Source organism: Notolabrus celidotus, chromosome 16 (assembly GCF_009762535.1).
Source record: "Notolabrus celidotus isolate fNotCel1 chromosome 16, fNotCel1.pri, whole genome shotgun sequence".
Classification (NCBI taxonomy): domain Eukaryota; kingdom Metazoa; phylum Chordata; class Actinopteri; order Labriformes; family Labridae; genus Notolabrus; species Notolabrus celidotus.
Window position 1 is genome coordinate 3,583,387 of NC_048287.1, and position 21,187 is coordinate 3,604,573.

General features: G+C 41.2%; 1 protein-coding gene and 1 non-coding gene across 6 annotated transcripts in view; one reads left to right on the forward strand and one right to left on the reverse strand.

Annotated features, from left to right (window-relative positions):
- trappc9 (trafficking protein particle complex 9) overlaps positions 1-21,187 on the reverse strand; it is a 388,126-nt gene that overhangs the window by 342,850 nt on the left and 24,089 nt on the right. For all 5 annotated transcript variants that reach the window (XM_034704883.1, XM_034704882.1, XM_034704884.1 and 2 more), the window contains one exon: positions 15,267-15,410. In XM_034704883.1, coding sequence (XP_034560774.1) covers positions 15,267-15,410 — 144 coding nt within the window. The remainder of the gene's footprint in view (positions 1-15,266; positions 15,411-21,187) is intronic.
- Positions 3,528-3,598, forward strand: trnag-ccc. Its single transcript has one exon. It is a non-coding gene; the product is annotated as a tRNA-Gly (tRNA).

A 21,187-nucleotide genomic window follows, 5' to 3' on the forward strand; every position in this document is an offset into this window, starting at 1 on the left:
TGAAGGCATCAGGAGAGGTGTAGAGTGTGTGAGCGGGAGAGAGGAGAGACAAGAGGAGAAGTTCTTCATTCATTCAAACATTGATTGTTGTTTTGTTGGTTGTCGTGATCACGGCCGACAGTGACCGGTTATTAAAACTCAACGTGTTCACGATTCATCTCGTCATCACTACAGCGTCCGGACGGATGCTACAATAAATATATATTTTCTGTAGGACTTACTGAACATCATTAATTATTCTGCTTGTTGGTGAGAGCTTTTTAGACTCTGATCCAGACTACAGTCCTGAGCAAAGCACCTCATCAGGTCAGAGGGGACAGGCCCGAGGACGAGCGAGAGGGGGAGTCAGTAGAGTCAGGGGAAGTAGAGGCAGGAGACGGGGACTCGGAGTGCAGGCTGGGGAAATGTACGCGCAGGAGGAGGGCAGAACGGCTGGACGGGATTTGATTGGTTTAAAATTTGGGGAGCCAAAAAACGGTGATTGGTTGGTGTTTTCCCAGGTTTACTCCGGCTGTAGATAGCAGTTTTTTTTCACTCTTTTTTAGGAACACATTATGTAATGATTGCCATCAGGACATAAAGATCATTTTAACCAGTATAACAAAAAGTGTATCTAAATCTGATTACCAACCCCAGCTTTAAATGTAAAGTCAGATTTTTGCTCCCGAGTGAAACTTGAAGACAGTTTGTTAGTTTGTATCTGGATTTAGTTTTCTGATGAACTTCTTGAATCCATCATTTCTGACGGTGCTAACAGGAAGCAGGTCTTTTGTGTAAAATTAGATTTTTGTGAAGTTTTAGTTTGTAAATTCTTATTTTTCTCAGATTGAGCTTATTTCCATAATTTGCTTACATTTACAACAAAGATAAAACTATATACTGTGTATCAGTTCATAGAGTATTGTTTTGAGTTGTGCTCTCCCCTTTAAGATTACTAAGAGTTACAGGCAGAGTGATGTTGTTTCCCACAGTGCAGTGAATGCATCACGGTTATTTAGTGTTCAGTTATCCTACGGTCACAGTGGACATTAAACATGTTCACAGCAGAAGTAGTCTCTGTGCTCTTCCTTTACCCACATTCTGAAAGTATATTTAATGAAGTGTATTAAGTTAATAGTTTTTTGCACTGTTTACAGTGACTTCAACTGAGAGTGTAGTCAGGCGGTGGAAGGAACACTTCGAGGAACTCCTCAATGCCACCAGCATGCATTCCAAGGAGGAAGCAGAGCCGGGGGGACTTGGAGGTGGGCTTGTTCATCACTGGGAAGAGGTTGCTGAGGCAAGAACCCTCCCCCCAAGTTCCTCAAGGCTTTGGATGTTGGAGTGCTGTGCTGGTTGAAACGCCTCTGCAACATTGCATGGACATCGGTGTCTGGGCTTCCCTGCTGAGACTGCTGCCCCCACGACCCGGACGTGGATGGATGGATGGATGGATGGATGGATGGATGGATGGATGGATGGATGGATGGATGGATGGATGGATGGATGGATGGATGGATGGATGGATGGATGGATGGATGGATGGATGGATGGATGGATGGATGGATGGATGGATGGATGGATGGATGGATGGATGGATGGATGGATGGATGGATGGATAGATATAACCACTCGACTGGATATAACCACTCGACTGGAGCACAGGCACGGTGACGCTTTCATCTTATTTTACCTCCAGTGATTCCTCAGTTAGTCAGCAACTTAATATTGTTATTATTATTATTATTATTATTTTATTACTATCATTATTATTATGTTTTATATATATCATGTTCTTAACCTTGCTAATTGATTGTGGGGTGGGGTTGGGTTAATTGAATCTATTTTATTACTCCTATTATGTTTATGTAAAGCACTTTGTGTTACAATATCATTGTTTGAAAAGTTCTTTACAAATAAAGTCTGATTGATTGATTGATTCCCCGTCAGGAGGGGTGAGTAAAGGAGCATTTTAATCTAAATCTGCTGGATGTCTCTAGATATTCCCGTTCCCACACACAGTACCACAGTAGTACCTTAAGTAGTGATTTTCACTCGAGGCAAACATGTATCCGTTGCTTTGTGTCTGGTCCGGTTCATTGAGGTCAGCTTGATGTGTCAGAGAGTAAGTGAGAAAAATAAACTATATCAATACAGAACTCTTGATACGCAAGTAACTGAGTGCTTGGCATTCAATAACAGTGCACAGACACCAAGTGCTACAACCTGGAGCTGGAAAACATTCAATAAGTATTCAAAAATAAATTTGCCTTCAGGGCCATTAGATCAAAAATGAGAGGGGTGATCCTTGGAGAGGGATGATTTCTAACTTGTTTTATTCTATACTACTCTCCAGACAAATACAGTAAAGCACATTAGTAAAACCAACAGCACCTTGAGCGAGGGGAGGAAAACTGTTTTTTTTAATACTATATATTTCCCCAAAACAAAAAGATGTCATCTCTGAGCTTCAACAATCAGAAAGAATATCAAGAGCTGAAAAGCAGCATTGGTAAGTTAGCTCTGAATCACATTTTCTAAAAACTGAGCTGACATCACGTCGGTGTACAACAAAGTGAGACAGTTGATCTTTTCCCTTCTTGACTCTGCCGTCATCAAACAAGCCTGTGTGCAGATTCTCTTTCCAAACCTTTCCTGCGTTTCTGCTGCACTTTAGAAATGTTGACATGACTGAACATTTAAATCTGAATCAAAAGTAACGCCAGTGCCATGCAAATCAGTTTGACAGTCACAAGTGGGCTCCAGAGCTCAGACAGTTTCTATTGTACTGTGCCATTTGAATGCTCTCAGTTAGTCTGGATGGATCTAATGTAATTCAGAAAGCAGGAGGTGTCATTTTGAAACTGTTTGCAAACTTAAGTTGCATGAAAAAGTGTGAAAGTGTGAGATGGGTCTGCGTGAAGGACAATCTGTGAGGAGTATTGAATCATTTTTGGATGATACGCCAAAACCAATCTTATCAGAATGAAACGATGCACAAAGTGTTCTGTTTTCTATCCCCCAGTCCTTATTTTACTCGGCCTGCAGCTATCGTACAATGAGGGATTATTGCTCAAGTTTTACTGCTCAGGAAAACCTTCTCACTTTGGTTGAAGCTGTGTGAGCTCAGAGGGTTTGGATATGGGCTTTACAATTCATCAAAGTATTACGAGATTATGAATAATGCCACACACACCTTTGTCCTTATAACAGAGTGCCATATTGCATCTGTTATATCTTTCAAAATAACTGCAAAATAGTGATCCTTCCTTATTACCCGGCTTTCTTACCGATCTTCCGGTTGTGTAATAAGCTTGATTCTGATTGCTCCAAACCCCTTGACAACCCCTTGACAGTGGTTATTAACTTTCACTAACATGAGCAACACCAGAGGCAAACTGATCACACATCATGTCAAATCAATCCACAGAAAAGACTTCAGAAATATAGCTTCTGTTTGTTAAAACTGAAGGCTTAAATCTCAGGCTAAATGGAGGATATGTTCGGTATTACATTTAATTTATTTGGGGAACATGAAACCCTAAAAAGCGCAGCTGGTGTAGTGGTATCATGCAAGATTCCCATTCTTGCGACCTGGGTTCGATTCCCGGGCGGTGCACTTGCTTTCAGCTGCAGACTTAGTCTAATGGTTAAGTTGCACGCCTGTGAATCAATTGGCCCAGATTCGAGCCCAGCCTGTGACTTTTTGGGGTGGCAGTAGCTCAGTCCATAGGGACTTGGTTTGGAAACCGAAGGGTCGCCGGTTCGAGTCCCAGTGTGGACAACGTTTGGCAAGTGGACTGGTGGCTGGAGAGGTGCTGGCTCACTTGCCTGGGCACTGCCGATGTGCCCTTGAGCAAGGCACCGAACTCCCAACTGCTCGGGGTGCGCTGGTTGACGGCAGTATCCTCACTCTGACATCTTTCCCTAAGCATGTTCACTGCATGTGTGTGCATTTGTATATATATACCAAAAAAACTGTATGTGTAGCATGTCCAAAATAGCATGAGAGAAAAAATTGAATTTCCCCCCTGGGGATCAATAAAGTACCTTTCTTCTTCTTCTTCTAAATTAAAGGTGACATATCACACTTTTTTCATCAATATATATTGGTCTAAGAGGTCCCCAAAACATGTCTTTAAAGTTTATGCTCAAAAAAACACTTTGAAATCAGATTTTGGCATGCCTGAAAAGCCCTCTTCTTCAGTCCTCCTCAGAACACTCTGTTTTCCCTCTGACCACGCCCCCTCAGGAAGTGGGTGTGCCTCGGCTCTCCAGCACGTTGATCTAATGTTTACATGTTGGCTGAATATACACGGCTGCTCAGAGATCGAGTTACTTCAACCCTCTGAATCTGATCCAGAATCTGATCCTGACTGAGAGGCGCCTGTAGCAGGACCTTTCTGAAGGATTGGTCATAGATTTAGTGTTTCTTGTTGTTTTATTTATCAGTATGTAGACGTGTGTCTTGGTACACAGCTACGAACATGTAGCTATGTGGCTATGCTAACTAGCGCTAGCACTTATCCATGATAAATAAAAATCATCCACTAGATCTTCAATCTGCAGACGTGGGGAGTAAAACCGACCTCTGCCAGAAAGGCAGCGGGACCTTTCTGAAGGATTGGTCACAGATTTAGTGTTTCTTGTTGTTTTATTTGTCAGTATGTCGACTTGTGTCTTGAGGAGTAAAACCGACCTTTGTGTTTATTAAGACAGCCTACAACTAGCATGCCTCCCTCCTAAGCTCCTTGTTAGCACACATTTGTGCAGGTAATGAAAAACGGAGGAGGGATTCAGTATTATTTTATACAGTCTATGGGCTGAACAAGCTCCGAGCTCTGACTCCGTGACAGACCGGATATTGTTGTTACGTAACAAAAACACGGAAGTCTGAAACGGCTCGTTTCACACACATTTACAGAAAGGTGGAGAAATCAGAACAGGGGCAGAATGGATTCTTTTCATTCTCGGGGGGTTTGTAGACATGCCAGGGACACATATTTCAGGTAAAGAACCATTAAAAAGTCCATTTTGCATGATATGTCACCTTTAACACCAAACGCAGCACGGTATGGGCTTTGGCTGTACTCAAGGACTGGTGGGAGGAAAAGAAGATGCCGACAGGCTTAAATTAAAGGGTAGAGGAGCTTAACCAGGTGCTACGGTCATTCTATGTATCTGTTCAAAATTCTAAGGGCCAAACTTACTCTGTGGCCAGTTATATGGCGATCAAGGCTGGGATTTTTAGACATGACACACAATGAGAGCGGCACTGAACATATTACACTGTCCCATAATGCAGAAACAAAAAAACATAAAGATTTCAAAGACCCATGTAAAGAAAACTACAGGGGATGCATATTTTCTGAACCTGGAAGTACTATCTGCCCAGTGGAATGTATAAAAAACTGCTTCACGTCACGGTCTTGTCACACCCTGTCGGGATTCTATATCGCTTAGCCACCCGCTAAATAAACATTATCCCTTACATATTGTGCAGTCCTAAGTTTTATGCATGATGTCTAAACTTTCTAAATATCCCTAAAAGAAGCTGAGTGACTCTGAGTGCACTTCAAAAACCAAAGAAACAGTTAATGGTCAATAAGCCGTCTTATTTAAACTGATGTGATGAACAGAAAGTGGACGGATAGATCAGGCTTTATGAGTCGGTGGTTTTATGTAAGAAGGAGAACAAGAAGCTGATGTCAGACTAAGTAATGGTGTGTAGTGGGATTAGAAACCAGGCTAAAGTAACTGAAATTTAAACAAGTCTGTGGTCTTCATCTTTGAGCATGTCCTGAAGTGACTCCAACATCTCCTCCCATCATTCTTTTAAGACTTTTTTGCACTTCAATGGAATAAACAACCTCAGGGGTGCAGAAAGGGTCCCTCAGCATGCCTGGAGACTTATGCCTTACATGTCAGTAATGACAGAGCACACAAAAGGAACATTTGATCAAATTATATTGTGAGATGAAAACTACAGACAGACCACAAACAAACATATCAACACATTTATGAATAATTCAGAATTTCATAGCTGGTATTTCAAGCAAAGTGCCGGCAGCAAAACTACTTAAAGTGGGACATAAATCATCGATATAATAAACTTAGCATGGAGACTGGACCCTGAGCGACTGAAAGAGGGATATAACAATAACTATTTAAAAGTAAGCAGTGTCACACAGCTCTGTGTGTGAGTTAAAAAAGCTGTGTCATGCTCTGTTACTCCATGTTGACTTTCTCCTACCCAGGAACACCTTAAGACCTCATATGTGCCTCTTACGGCCAAATTCCAACACATCTTTGATCCGTCACAGCACCGGATCTGAGAGGTTTCTATTCTAGTCAATGTGTTAACTTCCACTGGATCCGATCCGTCTCCGATCCGGCAGGTCGGAGCCCTCCGGATCAGATACTCAAGACTTCTATTCTTGCCGGATGCCGGAGCACAACGCATCAATCTCAACAGAGCAGATGGAGCAGGACAGGAAGTCAGGTTTCACCAAAACAAAATGAAAACATCCGGTTAATTTTCAGAATAAAACACTCTGTGTTATCACCAGATCGTATTTCACTTAACTACAACAACAAACCAAAGTCATGATGAGCGGAGCCAGGCCTGGAGTCAACAGGTCAGAGGTTTTCAGAGGACCAGAAAGACAACATGGATGAGGAGAGGAGGAGGAGAATCTTTGATTCAGTGATTACTGCGGGAAAACCTCGGTCACATGACTCCAGCTGTCCCGCGGTCCTGCTCTGTGCTGCATTCTGAAAACGCAACCAGTGGGTGTTGACCATAGACTGTAAATAAAAATGGACAGCGTTGCTCCGCCTCTTCCCGTTGTACAGTTCTGAAGCCAAAAAATCCTGCTCCTGGGTGCCGCCATTGTGCAGCCAGAGCCTGTGAAGCCTTTGTAATAAGCTCTGCCCTACAGCGTAACGTCACAAGACGCTGTGTGCCCTTTGAAGTTTCGTTCTACGGCGGCTGTGAATCAAAGGAAACCAGGAAGTAAAACCCCGTTTTTTAAAACTCTTATAACTAACGAAAAAGAAACTTTTCAGAAAAAAGAGGCCTTGGACACAAAACAGTCAAATACTAACTATATATCACCACAGCATACGGATGTGAGAAACATTCGTACCACGTGTATTTCTTTTTTAAAGTTTGACTGCTCCCCCATTCAAATGAATGGGGGAGACAGATTTTTTGACCTATACCGCAGCGAGCCACCAGGGGGCAGTCACACTGCTGAAAGCCTCACCACCAGGGCCGTATCCGGCACGCTTGGTGTTGACGGATGAGAGAGAACAGAGCCGGACCACAGCGGATCAGAGACGGACCGGACATGGATCTGGTGGAAGTCCAGTGTCAGTCATTTGGCCTGAGTCACTAGGCTCCTTCACTCGCCTGATTCCTGACTTGCTGCCCAACAAATCCCTCCCACTGAAAAATGCCAAGTATCAAAATCACTCAGTCTCCTCACCTGTCTGTGGTCGTAATGTTTTGGCTGATCGACATACATACAAGGCCAATGGTTCTTAAATAAATAAGCATTGATTATGTGCTTCAGCGATCAATGGCAGTGAAGTTTGTGTCTACTCATGGTTAGAAAGTCAATAGAGTGATCTTTAAATGGTCTTCTTTTCATTCGGTAATTTCAGATCTCATAACACTCCACCATTGACAGGACATCAAAGAAGTAGAGGCAGGCAATTTAAAGCACTCTCTGCACTAGTATATTTCCTTTTTTATTACAGATAACTATTTATGAGTTAACACCGCTCCTCATAGTCCTCCACCAGAGAAGAACCTCTTAAACACAGACTTCTGTAAATGTTTACGACCTTGTTTTAGCTTGAAAACTCCAGGGCTGTGTGTAAGAGTGGACAGGCACAAACAACAATATATAAAGAAATAAATATAATGTGAAATATAAAATGGAATAACCACAGTCTGGATGAACCTCTATAAAACTATTTTATAGCAGAACATATTTTCATGGATGTCTCCTTATGTTGGTGGGAACAGGATGGGAGCTTGTGCAACAAATAAACAGCCTCAATAAAAACACTGCTCCACACAGCTTTGGCATATAGGCGTTAATTAAGCATATGAACAACTCTAATTGAATGAAACTAATTAAACAAACTTCAGACAAAGAGCAACTTCATAGGACATGTTGTTTCTGTTTGGTTGTTTTGATTAATTATAACTGCTGTAGAATATTTGGTTACTGGTGGAATAATTGATTCAAACTTGGAAACATCACACAGCCACAGATGGCTTCAGGCCATCCAAATCTTAAAACATAAAGTATCAGATGGCTGTGTTTCTTGTTTTTATGTTACACTGATCAAATTAATTGGATGAAAAAGGCTCTTAACCCTAGAACACTATCGTTGGGTGATTTTCACCCATGCGATTGTGGTTTTGTGAGTTTTATGGGTCCCTGGGTAGCTTCATGCTGCTCTCTGATGTCACCCAAGGTAGACCTGTTTCCCCTCTACCATCCCTGTTTCCTCAGCAGGCACATGTTGGGGTGATTTTTACATGTTAGTAATTGAGAGTAAATTCTTAGTTTATCTCTCCAACAATTATCAGTGATCCAGGGAGACTGTGCCTTCACTGGATAAGGCTCATTACTGAATTTCCCTTCAAAATTAATAAAGTACATTCTATTCTAGTCTATTCTATTCTATTCTATGTGTCCCAGGAATGGGAGGCCCAAAGAACAAGTTCCCAGCTCCATTATCTAAAAAAGAAAACATGAATCATTTCCTTAATTTTTTACAAATTTTAAAGTATTTTTATAGGGTCCCACCCATAGACTGTATATACAATGGACAGCGTCGCTCAGCCTTTTCCCATTGTACGGTTTTGAAGTCAAATTATCCCGTTTCAGAACGCTGACATCTTGTAAATGTTCTGCAGCCAGAGTCTGCGCAGTAGGGAATTTGTGTGTTTCCACGGTAACAAGCTCCGCCCTACAGCGTACCGTCCCGAGGTCCTAGAGAATTTCCTGTTGATAACTCTGGGTCTTACACACATGAAATCCCACAGCTCAAACAAATGAATATCTTAGGAAATGGTTAAACATTAAATGTGTATCACTGTGTGACATTACATTAAAACAGATCAGGCCCTCGTGTTACAGGGACCATAACTCAGCACTTGAGAGTTTGGTGCTAAAGATGATGTTGATGACAAAAGCATTGATGATAATGATGATGATAATGAGGTTTCATTATCATGATAATAAGTTGTTTAGCTCCTGTGGCGATGATGATTTAAAGAATGAATGAATTATGAAAAAAATATAGAAAAAACAACAACCTGCTTCTTTACACCATGTGCACTGCCTCCTGTATTCACTCAAGTCGTTCCCTTCTGTCTGGATCGTTGCTTCTATTGTACTAAAATGAAAATGTAGTAATCCCTGAGGTGCCTTGCGGTTTAAGTGCGTACCCCATTTACAGAAGCTATAGTCCTCATCGTGGCGATCACTAGTTTGACTCTCACAGCCTTGTCCCTTTGCTATATGTCTTCTCTCATACGGGACTTCCACCAGATCCGTCTCCGATCCGCTACGGTCCGGCTACATGTTCTCTCGTCTGTCAACACCCACCGGTTGTGTTTTCAGAATGCAGCACGGAGCAGGACCGGCGGACAACTGGAGTCATGTGACCAAGGTTTTCCCGCTGTAATCACTGAATGAAGGATTCTCCTCCTCCTCTCCTCATCCATGTTGTCTTTCTGGTCCTCTGAAATCCTCTGACCTGTTGACTCCAGGCCTGGCTGCGCTCATCATGACAGTTTGTTGTTGTAGTTAAGTGAAATACGATCAGGTGATAACACAGAGTGTTTTATTCTGAAAATTAACCGGATGTTTTCATTTTGTTTTGGTGACTGACTTCCTGTCCCGCTCCATCTGCTCTGTTGAGATTGATGCGTTGTGCTCCGGCATCCGGCAAAAATAGAAGTCTTGTGTATCTGATCCGGAGGGCTCCGACCTGCTGGATCAGATACGCAGCCAGAACGCAACGGAGTGGATCCAGTGGAAGTTAACACATTGACTAGAATAGAAACCTATCAGATCCGGTGACAGATCAGAGACGGACCAGAAACGGATCCGCTGGAATTTGGCCGTCACTCCCTACTCCCCACATGTTCTGTCTCTCTTCAGCTGTCCTTCACAATAAAAGCCTCAAAAATAGCTAGTGTAAACCCTCTGCATGTGGCATTACCTTTGTGAGTCTGCACTCTCCAGACATATATATCAAGTTACAAGTAGGAGGAGTGAAGTGAGTCAATTCACCAAAATGATGCAACCATTTCACTGGTCAAGGCAACTGCACATTGAATCATTTTACATTCTGAGAATCTAAGTGAGATCAGATTCTGGATCATTAATTGGTGCTGAGTTAATAATTTATCAGTGCCTGCTAGGAAACTTGTGAGAATAATGATGTGGAGCTAATGACAGCCACATTCATGTTTTCCCTCATATTAACGCCCCCTCCATGTTTTCCCAAACGATGGGTGAGATGGATTTAAGAAGCAGCACAGACAACAGTCCTCTGAGATGCTCAGCAGTGACACAGCAGTAATCATGCTGCCATTTTAATTGGTTGATTTGTTTTCCTCACAACAATGAATAATTATAAAAACACATGACCGAGATATCCTTGTGATAGCTAACTTTAAGGAAGACAAAGATTTGGTGCCGCCCTGCAGAAGAGAATGTTTCATCATTTTGTTTAGCTTTATGAGCGCACGTTCAATCGTATACCTCTCTCTGTCTCACGCTAATGAGCTTTAATTATTCGTCTGAAGATTTGTTCTGATTGTGTCCAGTCCAAAACATACTCCTATAATTTAGGACTGAGAGAGAGAGATTTGCCGGCAGAGGCAGGTGTTGGAGTACAGAGCATGAATGCTAAATGTTGCTGAATGTTTGGAGTCTTGTTGTGTCGCTCAACCTGCTGCTTTGTTTGTTTCCTGTTTACAGATGAGATGATTTTTCAGGGAGTGCACCATGAGGAGATATTGGCTGGTTCAGGGTTTTAATGTGAGGCTATATTAAAGGTTTAAAGATTAGTTATTCATTATACTCTCAGTCATCGCTCTATTCTTAGTTTACTTATAATGAAAATCTGTAGATAGATACTAAAGAAGTAAATAACAGATCCTGCAACCAGTAAAAAGTAGAGCAGATTACATCAAACTTAAATTTAAAGGTGACATATCACACTTTTATCATCAATATATATTGGTCTAAGAGGTCCCCAAAACATGTCTTTAAGTTTATGCTCAAAAAAACACTTTGAAATCCGATGTTGGCATGCCTGAAGAACCCTCTTCTTCAGCAGTCCTCAGAACACTCTGTTTTCCCTCTGACCACGCCCCCTCAGGAAGTGGATGTGGCCTCGGCTGTCCAGCACGTTGATCTAATGTTTACATGTTGGCTGAATATACACGGCTGCTCACAGACCGCGCTACTTCAACCCTCTGAATCTGATCCTGACGGAGAGGCGCCTGTAGCAGGACCTTACTGAAGGATTGATCACAGATTTAGTGTTTCTTGTTGTTTTATTTATCAGTATGTCGACGTGTGTCTTGGTACAGAGCTACAGCTACAGCTACGAACATGTAGCTATGTGGCTATGCTAACTAGCACTAGCACTTATCCATGATAAATAAAAATCATCCCCTAGATCTTCAAATCTGCAGACGTGGGGAGTAAAACCGACCTCTACAAGAAAGGCAGCAGGAACTTTCTTAACGATTTGTCACAGATTTTGTGTTTCTTGTCGTTTTATTCATCAGTATGTCGACGTGTGTCTTGGTATACAGCTACAGCTTAAGCTACGACATGTAGCTATGTAGCTATGCTAACTAGCGCTAGCACTTTTCCATGACAAATAAAAATCAACTAGATCTTCAAATCTGCAGACGTGGGGAGTAAAACCGACCTTTGTGTTTATTAAGACAGCCTACAACTAGCATGCCTCCCTCCTAAGCTCCTTGTTAGCACACGTGTGCAGGTAATGAAAAACGGAGGAGGGGTTGAGTTGTATTTTATACAGTCTATGGGCTGAACAAGCTCCGAGCTCTGACTCCGTGACAGACCGGATATTGTTGTTACGTAACAAAAACACGGAAGTCTGAAACGGCTGGTTTCACACACATTTACAGAAAGGTGGAGAAATCAAAACAGGGGCAGAATGGATTCTTTTCATTCTCGGGGGGTTTGTAGACATGCCAGGGAAACATATGTCAGGTAGAGAACCATTAAAAAGTCCATTTTGCATGATATGTCACCTTTAAAGGGCCATTCAGCTCAAGTTTAACATGTTTCATTGTAACGGAGCGGCACCGTCACTGACTGCGAGCAGTGCATGCAGGGACACACCGACACACACACACCGACATATATACACACACACTCACACACCAAACTTGCCCTTCCTGTCAGTTTCCCCTTTCTCACCTCAACTCCAGTATACTGCTGTCCCTCTCTGTTATATTGCATCACCAGGGGTGCACACCTGAAGACCTACTGTTTTACCAATCATACACTACAGACCACTTACCACCGCTTACTGGCTAGGGTACGTGGAATCCACGGGAACAGTGTCCTATTTCTGCGTATTAACTAGAGGCCTATGGCAGGCGAAACGTGCCACATGGGTGCAGAAATGTAATGTATATTGTTGGTTGGTTTAGATGTTGAAAAGAATTGTTTTTGAACAGTTTCTGCAATTTAGTGATGCCCAGTGGGGCTTTAAAAGAGGGCTGTGTTGAGCTCCCTGAGGCAGTTCTTGTCTGACTCACGAAGGAGGTGGTTCACTGAGCAGTGTCTTTTCGTACATTTTTTGTAAGTAGTCTTTTGAGTTTATTTTCCTCCTCCCTTTTTCTTGTAAATATTTCGCACTGCACTTCTGGGAGGCCGGCACCAATTAAAACTCCACATCAAATTTTTCTGACTATACCTGTGGTTTCTACGAAACGTCAGTGGAGAAGAGAACCTCGCACCACATGAAGTGGAGAAAGTCTGTCTAAACAGAATCAGATATTCACAGCTCTGAAACCCAAACTGTGTTCAGTGTTTGAGGTCATCTTAACTGGCTGCATCACTGCTCTGTGTGTTATGGGTTTTTTTTTAAACAGCTGACAGCTGAAGAGAGACAGGAAATGTGGGGGAGTAGAGAGTGGGGAAGACATGCAGAACATGGTTGCGACCGAGAATCGAACCGGCAACCTTTGTGACGAGGGCTATAGCCTCTGTATGTGGGGCGCTTAGACCGCTAGGCCAACGGCGCCCCACACATTACTGCTTTGTGATCTTATTCAATGTTTCATGACAACCTCTAGTCACGTGACAATAAAAACGTTTCAAGGGGAAAAATGGTTCTTTCAGAAAAGTTAAGAAATGTCATAAATGTCAAGAGTTTGTGTCGATTAAAAAGTCTATTATGATGTTTTAAAGTCAACAGGCAAACCTTGTTGGGCTTAAATCCATGATTGAATTCCAAACTGGGTGATATGTCTGCATGTGAATGGCTGGATTCATTTAAAACCTATCTAAGCAATCTTTGTGATATGACTCTAATGAAGACCTGAGATTAAATTTTAATCCTTTAAAACCTGAAGAATCATTTTAGAACCTTATTTCATGTTTACAATGTGTTATCAAGCAAGACTGCAAGGGGTTATAGTGGCTAAACAGGGGCAAACATAAAGCAAATCACATGAGAATTCCCATCAGAGAAACAAATGCTGAGACAAAGCAAACCATAGACCTTTCTGGAGTCCCTGAGCTCCCTTGTCTCGTAGGTTCCTCTGGATCTCTGCTGCTGTGGACGTTCCAGACTCCAGCTGCTACAACTACTACTATCCGTCTCACCACTATCATCTCTCTCTCTCTTCATCTCCCTATATCCCTCTCTCCAACACGGTCTCAGCAGATGTGTATCTAACATGAGTCTGGTCCTGCTGGAGGTTTCTGCCTGTTAAAGGAAGTTTGTCCTTGCCACTGTAACTTGCTAAATGCTGCAAAGTGCTCTGCTCATGGTGGATTAAGATCAGATCAGACTGAGTCCTGTCTGTAAGATGGGACTGGATCTTATCTTGTCTTGATGTTGGGTCTTTGTTAATAATAAAACATAGAGTACGGTCTAGATCTGCTCTCTTTGGAAAGAGTCTGAGGATAACGTTTGTTGGGATTAGGCGCTATTTTAATAAAGATTGATTGACATTCAAAGTGGCATACAGAAGTATAAAATGTTTCCACTTCCATCATCAGAAGTTTTATGGTTAGCAGCCTGCTGTGTTGTTGGTCCTGCATTGCTCCAGACCAGTCATCCAGGTTCACCTCTGTAGACGTGCAGACGGTGTATCAGAACCTTCAGAAACCTTTCCTGTCAAACTCGATTTCTTGCTTGACATATACACACACAAACCCCAAGACACATCAATGGGGACTTATTCCACCGGAGCAACTCACAATAACCTTTCTGACATTTTTAATATCACACTGCAGACTAAAATGGAGGCAATCAAAGGACACCCAAACCACAGCAGGCAGCCCCTTTAGCCCAGAAAGTAACACTAAGTACATTTGAAATGTTATCTATTGAAGCAAAGAAACACCGCTCAAGAACTCTGCTTACAAGGTCAGTGTTTTAAGAAAGCAAACACTCGGCAGCAGCAGTAGTAATTACATCATTTGGCGGTGCTTTTTCTGGCCCTTGATGTATGGTAAGCTGTAAAGGGTAATATTATTCAAGCAGACCAGGTTCTAAGAACGCTTGAATGAGCAGCTTCCTTAACACAGCTGCAGTCGTCCCTTTGCTGAAATTTAATATTTTACACTCTACGCTTATTTCATCTTGTTCACACCTCGTCTCGCCCTCCCCCTCCTCGCTCAATTCTCATGCTCTGTAGCCGACCAAGGATTACGCTGGCCTCTATTGTGTAGCCAGTGGACCGCCTGGCTCACACTGCTTCAGTGAAAAACTCTATCTCCTGGCTGCACAGGATTTCTGGTCAGTGCACAACGTTTCACGCCCGCCAAGAAAAAAAAACCTCTTTGTTGTGCACAGCATACTATTAAGCACAAGGTATTATGCTGCAATCACCAAAGGACAGGGTGGCTCCTTTTTGATTTTTTTTGAAGGCCAGCATGAAGCTGGACGGCCTCACATAAGTTGTACAATGAAAAAGAAAGTGTATTCCTCACACTTTTCAAGACTCTCCTGTAAGTTTTTTGAGAGCTGACCTTGATCCGACAGGAAGTCCAGCATCGTCTGCAGCAGGAAGGACAGGTGGCGAACAGACAGGCCGGGATTGCCCATGCGGCGGGAGGCATACACCAGCTCATGCAGGAGGCGCATCTGAACAGCAGCCCAGCCTCGGTGGGTACCTGACGGAGAGGTAACAGAGAGACATTTATTCACAAAGCTCATTGCTGACATCTAATGTTCCACAGCTGTCAATTCAGATCAGTGCAGATACAGCGTTTTACTGTGGAACATCTTTTTCATTTAACAAAGTCATCAGTTATCAGTTACCTTCTGGGTTAAGGAATCAGGGTGATACTTTCAGTTCAACTCAGGGATGTAGAATAAAAAGTAAGTTCTGGCCAAGTCACAACAAAATAAGAAATATACTAAAGTACAAAAATGTGTTTATATAAAAACATCTTTACACCAAGAAATGATTCAACCTGTAAAGCACTTTGTAATATGTGTGATTTAAATAAGAAAAATAAAGATATTGAGGATAATATGATATCAATCTTTACAATATAACTTGTAACAACAGTAAACATTGTAAACAAATTTGACCACATCTAAACAGCATTGTTTTTCCATCCAATAGAGCAGGGGTTCCCAAAGTGTGGGTCACGAGACACCAATAGGGGATCGCGAGATGCCTTCCAGATTTTTTTTTATCTAAATTAGCTTATTTTACCCATTATTGTAAAAATATAGACACAAATAGTAGCTACATTAGAAATAAAACCCTGCAAATAAGTACATTTCATGAGTTTTCTGCCTTTCTTTGTTGCCAGATGACCCCTTAAGTTAGGGTTAGCTAACAGTTAATTAACAAAAGGCTCAGTAGCAGCAGGTTCATTCACAGCAGCACAGGAAACACACCTACCTGTGCATGTAGGGAAAATAAATTTGAAGTATGAAGCAACATTTAACCACTTTGAGGGACAGTGGGGATCACAGGTCTTTAGCACCTATATTTTGGCGGGCGCTGGCTGAAAAGTTTGGGAACCCCTGCAATAGAGTACTGTGTAGTCCTGACCAGTCCAAAGGCCAATCAAAGAACATCTCCTAGGACACCACAGTTTATGTCCTGTGTAGAGCCGGGCGATATTATAAAAATATTTTATCATGATATTTTTTTTCATATCAGTCGATATCGATAATTATCACGATAAAAATAAAATCATTATCATTTAAATTCAAAGTCACATGTCCTGAGTGAAAATTGTAAGCTTGTGTCTGGATTTAGTTTTCTGATGAGCTTCTTGAATCCATCATTTCTGACGGTGCTAACAGGAAGCAGGTCTTTAATGTAAGATGAGATTTTTGTGAAGTTTTAGTTTGTAGATTCTTATTTTTCTCAGGTTGGGATCATTTGAATAATCTGATTTATTTACCCACATCCTGAAAGTATATTTAATGAAGTGTATTAAGTTAATAGTTAACGCAGAGTCGACTCAGTGTCAGACTAACGACTCCGCTTTGAGATGCTAGGTTTTGAGATTTCTTCAGTGTCGCTGTCGCTCGTCTCAGCTGTGTTTACATTCTGCTCCGAACGTCTTTAAGCCCCGCCTACCTCTTACTCTGAGACATTATTGGCTGTTCAATGTCGTCTTCTTCTTCTGTCTAACGTTGGATGGCAACTAGTGTTTAAGAAACATCAGCGCCCCCTTCCTTCCAGAGGTTGGGGGGGTAAATACAGGTTTAAATACATACAATTTTTATCAAACATTCGCTTTATTTATATTGAGAAAAATTATATCATGAAAATTATCATTTTCAAATTATTGCCCAGCCCTAGTTCTGTGTGAAACCAGATATGTAAATTGATTGACTTTTTAAAACTAGGTAAGGCAAAAGTTAAATCAAAAGCTACTGGCCAATCAAAGAACAATAGAGACAATAAGGCTGGATTAACTGATGGTGAGAAAGAAATGCATCTGAGCCCCTCAGTCCATCTGAGCCCGTCTCACTCAGTAACAACGTGGTCTGCTTGCTGAGGTTGATCAGGGTCCAATATCCCTCTCCTTTGTCAGCCTGAGTGATTTGTCGGCACCTTAAAACCAGGCAGAGTTAGCTTGGCAATAATCCCTGATTTCTGCTCTCAGCACAAGAAGCGGGTGTGATGATCATTCCTGTATTTCTGTCTCAGATATGTACTCAAGCAACAAAAGAAAGAGTTTCAGGAAATAAGACGAAATGTAGAAAAGATTCAAAGCTGTCACACTTTCACTTACCAAACCCATCGCGGTACAATTTTATTAATTTAGGAATGGAAGAGAAGTGTCAGAGTTGAAATGATGTGTGAAAATTAGTTTCTCTAATGGCACATTTCTTCATCTCTTGGGCAAACATCTTGAACGTTGCTTGTTGCAGCCTCTAAATTGTCAGGATTCGCTGCTTTGTATAATCCTGTGTGAAAGCAAACAAATTACCCTTGAGTAGTTTGCTATCAATTTTGGGTTTCAGTCACTTATGATTCATTTTTGGATCAAGCTTACAACGGATTAAGTTTTGATTTGCAACCTTACTGGATTACAAATATAAAAGGTAGCTAGTCTGAGGAATCAATCCTGGACTGCTTTAAAAAAAACATTAAGGTCATTTTAAGATCCAGCAAGTCCACTGAGGTCCTCCAATGCTTCCCTTTTAAATGTTCCTCATGTGTCCCTAACAAAGAGAGAGAGCTTTCTGGTTTTATGCCCCAGAACTCTGAACTATCTGCCTCTGGACATTAAAACAGTGGGCTCTTTGAGTGTTTTTAAAATTAAACTTAAGACTTACCTTTTTAATCTGGCTTTTAACTTGTATTTTTAGCCCTGGACTGCATTATTACTTTTATGACATTTAAAAAAAAATTGATTGATTTAAAGGTGACACATCACGCTTTTTTCATCAATATATATTGGTCTAAGAGGTCCCCAAAACATGTCTTTAAAGTTTATGCTCAAAAAAACACTTTGAAATCAGATTTTGGCATGCCTGAAAAGTCCTCTTCTTCAGTCCTCATCAGAACACTCTGTTTTCCCTCTGACCACGCCCCCTCCGGAAGTGGATGTGGCCTCGGCTGTCCAGCACGTTGATCTAATGTTTACATGTTGGCTGAATATACACGGCTGCTCAGAGATCACGTTACTTCAACCCTCTGAATCTGATCCTGACGGAGAGGCGCCTGTAGCAGGACCTTTTCTGAAGGATTGGTCACAGATTTAGTGTTTCTTGTTGTTTTATTTGACAGTATGTCGACGTGTGTCTTGGTACACAGCTACAGCTACAGCTATGAACATGTAGCTATGTGGCTATGCCAATTAGCGCTAGCACTTATCCATGATAAATAGAAATCATCCACTAGATCTTCAAATCTGCAGACGTGGGGAGTAAAACCGACCTCTGCCAGAAAGGCAGCAGGACCTTTTCTGAAGGATTGGTCACAGATTTAGTGTTTCTTGTTGTTTTATTTGTCAGTATGTCGACGTGTGTCTTGGTACACAGCCAAAGCTAGGACATGTAGCTATGTAGCTATGCTAACTAGCGCTAGCACTTATCCATGACAAATAAAAATCATCCACTAGATCTTCAAATCTGCAGACGTGGGGAGTAAAACCAACCTTTGTGTTTATTAAGACAGCCTACAACTAGCATGCCTCCCTCCTAAGCTCCTTGTTAGCACACATGTGTGCAGGTAATGAAAAACGGAGGAGGGATTCAGTATTATTTTATACAGTCTATGGGCTGAACAAGCTCCGAGCTCTGACTCCGTGACAGACCGGATATTGTTGTTACGTAACAAAAACACTGAAGTCTGAAACGGCTCGTTTCACACACATTTACAGAAAGGTGGAGAAATCAGAACAGGGGCAGAATGGATTTTTTTCATTCTCGGGGGGTTTGTAGACATGCCAGGGACACATATTTCAGGTAAAGAACCATTAGAAAGTCAATTTTGCATGATGTGTCACCTTTAATTTTAATTGATTTTTTATATATTTTTTAAACACTTCATATCACATTCCTCTATTTTGTTGAGGAACAAAATTGATTGGTCAAAAAAAAATGTTAGAAATGTAACTAATGAAATAAGGAATAATAACATAAAGCTCAGTTCACTCATCCAAATATATCACTTGATACTACATTTTTCTAAGTTTGCACATTTTACTGCAAACTAATAAAGGAAATATCTGTTAAAATTATAAATAGATCCCTATCTACCAGCACACCTGCACAATAACTACTCATTGTTACTTCTAAATGTATTCCAAGTGCAACAAGTACGTTTCAAAGCACTGTAAGTCTGTGTTTGCCGTGCTTCACTCACATCAGACCACATAATAAAATCAATCTGGAGTCTTTGTGTTGCAGCGATCTCTTGAAACTCAAGTATCCCCTCAGCAGAGGATCAGACGAGCTCTGACACGATGCTAACTTAGCCTGCGATATTATCTTAATAGCATTCTAGCCTGACACCAACTGTTACATGAGACCCTCAGCCCCTTACCAGATCCCCTGCTCCACTCCCAGCTGTCGACTGTTGACTCACTAAGCTGGAAAGAAAACTAGAGGAAAGATGTGCAGGGGAGGCCTCCGGGGCAAGAAGAGGGGAAGGAGGATATTTGGTAAACACTCAGCTGAAATGCCACTTCCAGTAATGTCAGATCATGCCCGTGATGCTTTTCAGATATCAGAATTGTTTCTCCAGCTTTGGTTATTTCACATCCTGATCTCACCTCTCATCTGAACACACTGTACCTGCAGTTCTTTTATAATGTAGTGAAACTGTGCACACGAAGCAGGCTAAGAACAGCCGAGCTCAACCCGTCTGCTGAAACCAGTGCTTATCTGGAGAACAGTAATCTGAGAGACACTTTCAGAGAATGTGGCTCTCACTCAAACTAAATCTGACTTCATTTGTGGTATTTTCAGACTCGAGCTGAAGGTGTCTGGAAATCCATTTATCACACCACCAAGATAATGAGCGCGGTGTCCCGGCCGAGCAGCTGCAGCGTCATGCAGAACCTGACTCAAAAAGGCTTTTTAACTGTGGGACAAGAGAAGAGGAAGTCTCACTACTCTCCCTGAAAATAGACATGCAGGTTGAGTTTGACGGCAGGACAGAAACGACGATGTCATCACTTCAGGGTAAAAGAGAGGAGTTAAGACAAAGGACCTGCAGGCCACTTAAGACGTCCTTTGTTCTTAGGCACCTGAGTGAGAAGCACCATTATTATAATGCTCCATTGATCCCCATTTGCTTTCTCCCTTAAACTCACCTCTCTGTCACACTTCTCTATAAGTAAGGGTCACAGCTGATAGATCAGTATGAAGAAACTATGTTACAGTACTTTAAGGTTAGTTATTTGAGCCCACATGTTCTATGTAGTGCTTTACTTTACTTTGAGACTTTTAAACAGAAACTAAAAACCTATTTATTCAGTCTGGCTTTAATGTAGGGTTTAACAAGTGTATTACTTACTTTTACTATTATATTGATTTATATGTTGCTTTATTATTTTAGTCATTTTAACTGTTTGTTTTATTTTTATTTATTTATTCATTTATTTTTGAATGTTGTTTTATAATTGCATTAATTTTAACTGTTTGTTTTATTTTTATTCATTTATTCATTTATTCTTTTATGTATCTACTCAGTTTTATTGATATTTTTAGCCTTAATTTTACTTTCAACTCATATCCCTATCCTTTTATATTTATCTATTTTAATTATCTATATTCTTTAATTTGATGCTTTGACCTATTTTAATTACACATTTTATTGTTGTTGGTGTGCATTAGTCTCTATTTTAAAATCCATTTTAGTTTTTTTAATTTGTCTTTCCATTGTTTTATTTCTGCTTCTTTCATGCTTTCAATTGCTGTAAAGCACTTTGGGTTGCATTTGATTTGTATGAAAGTTGCTAGA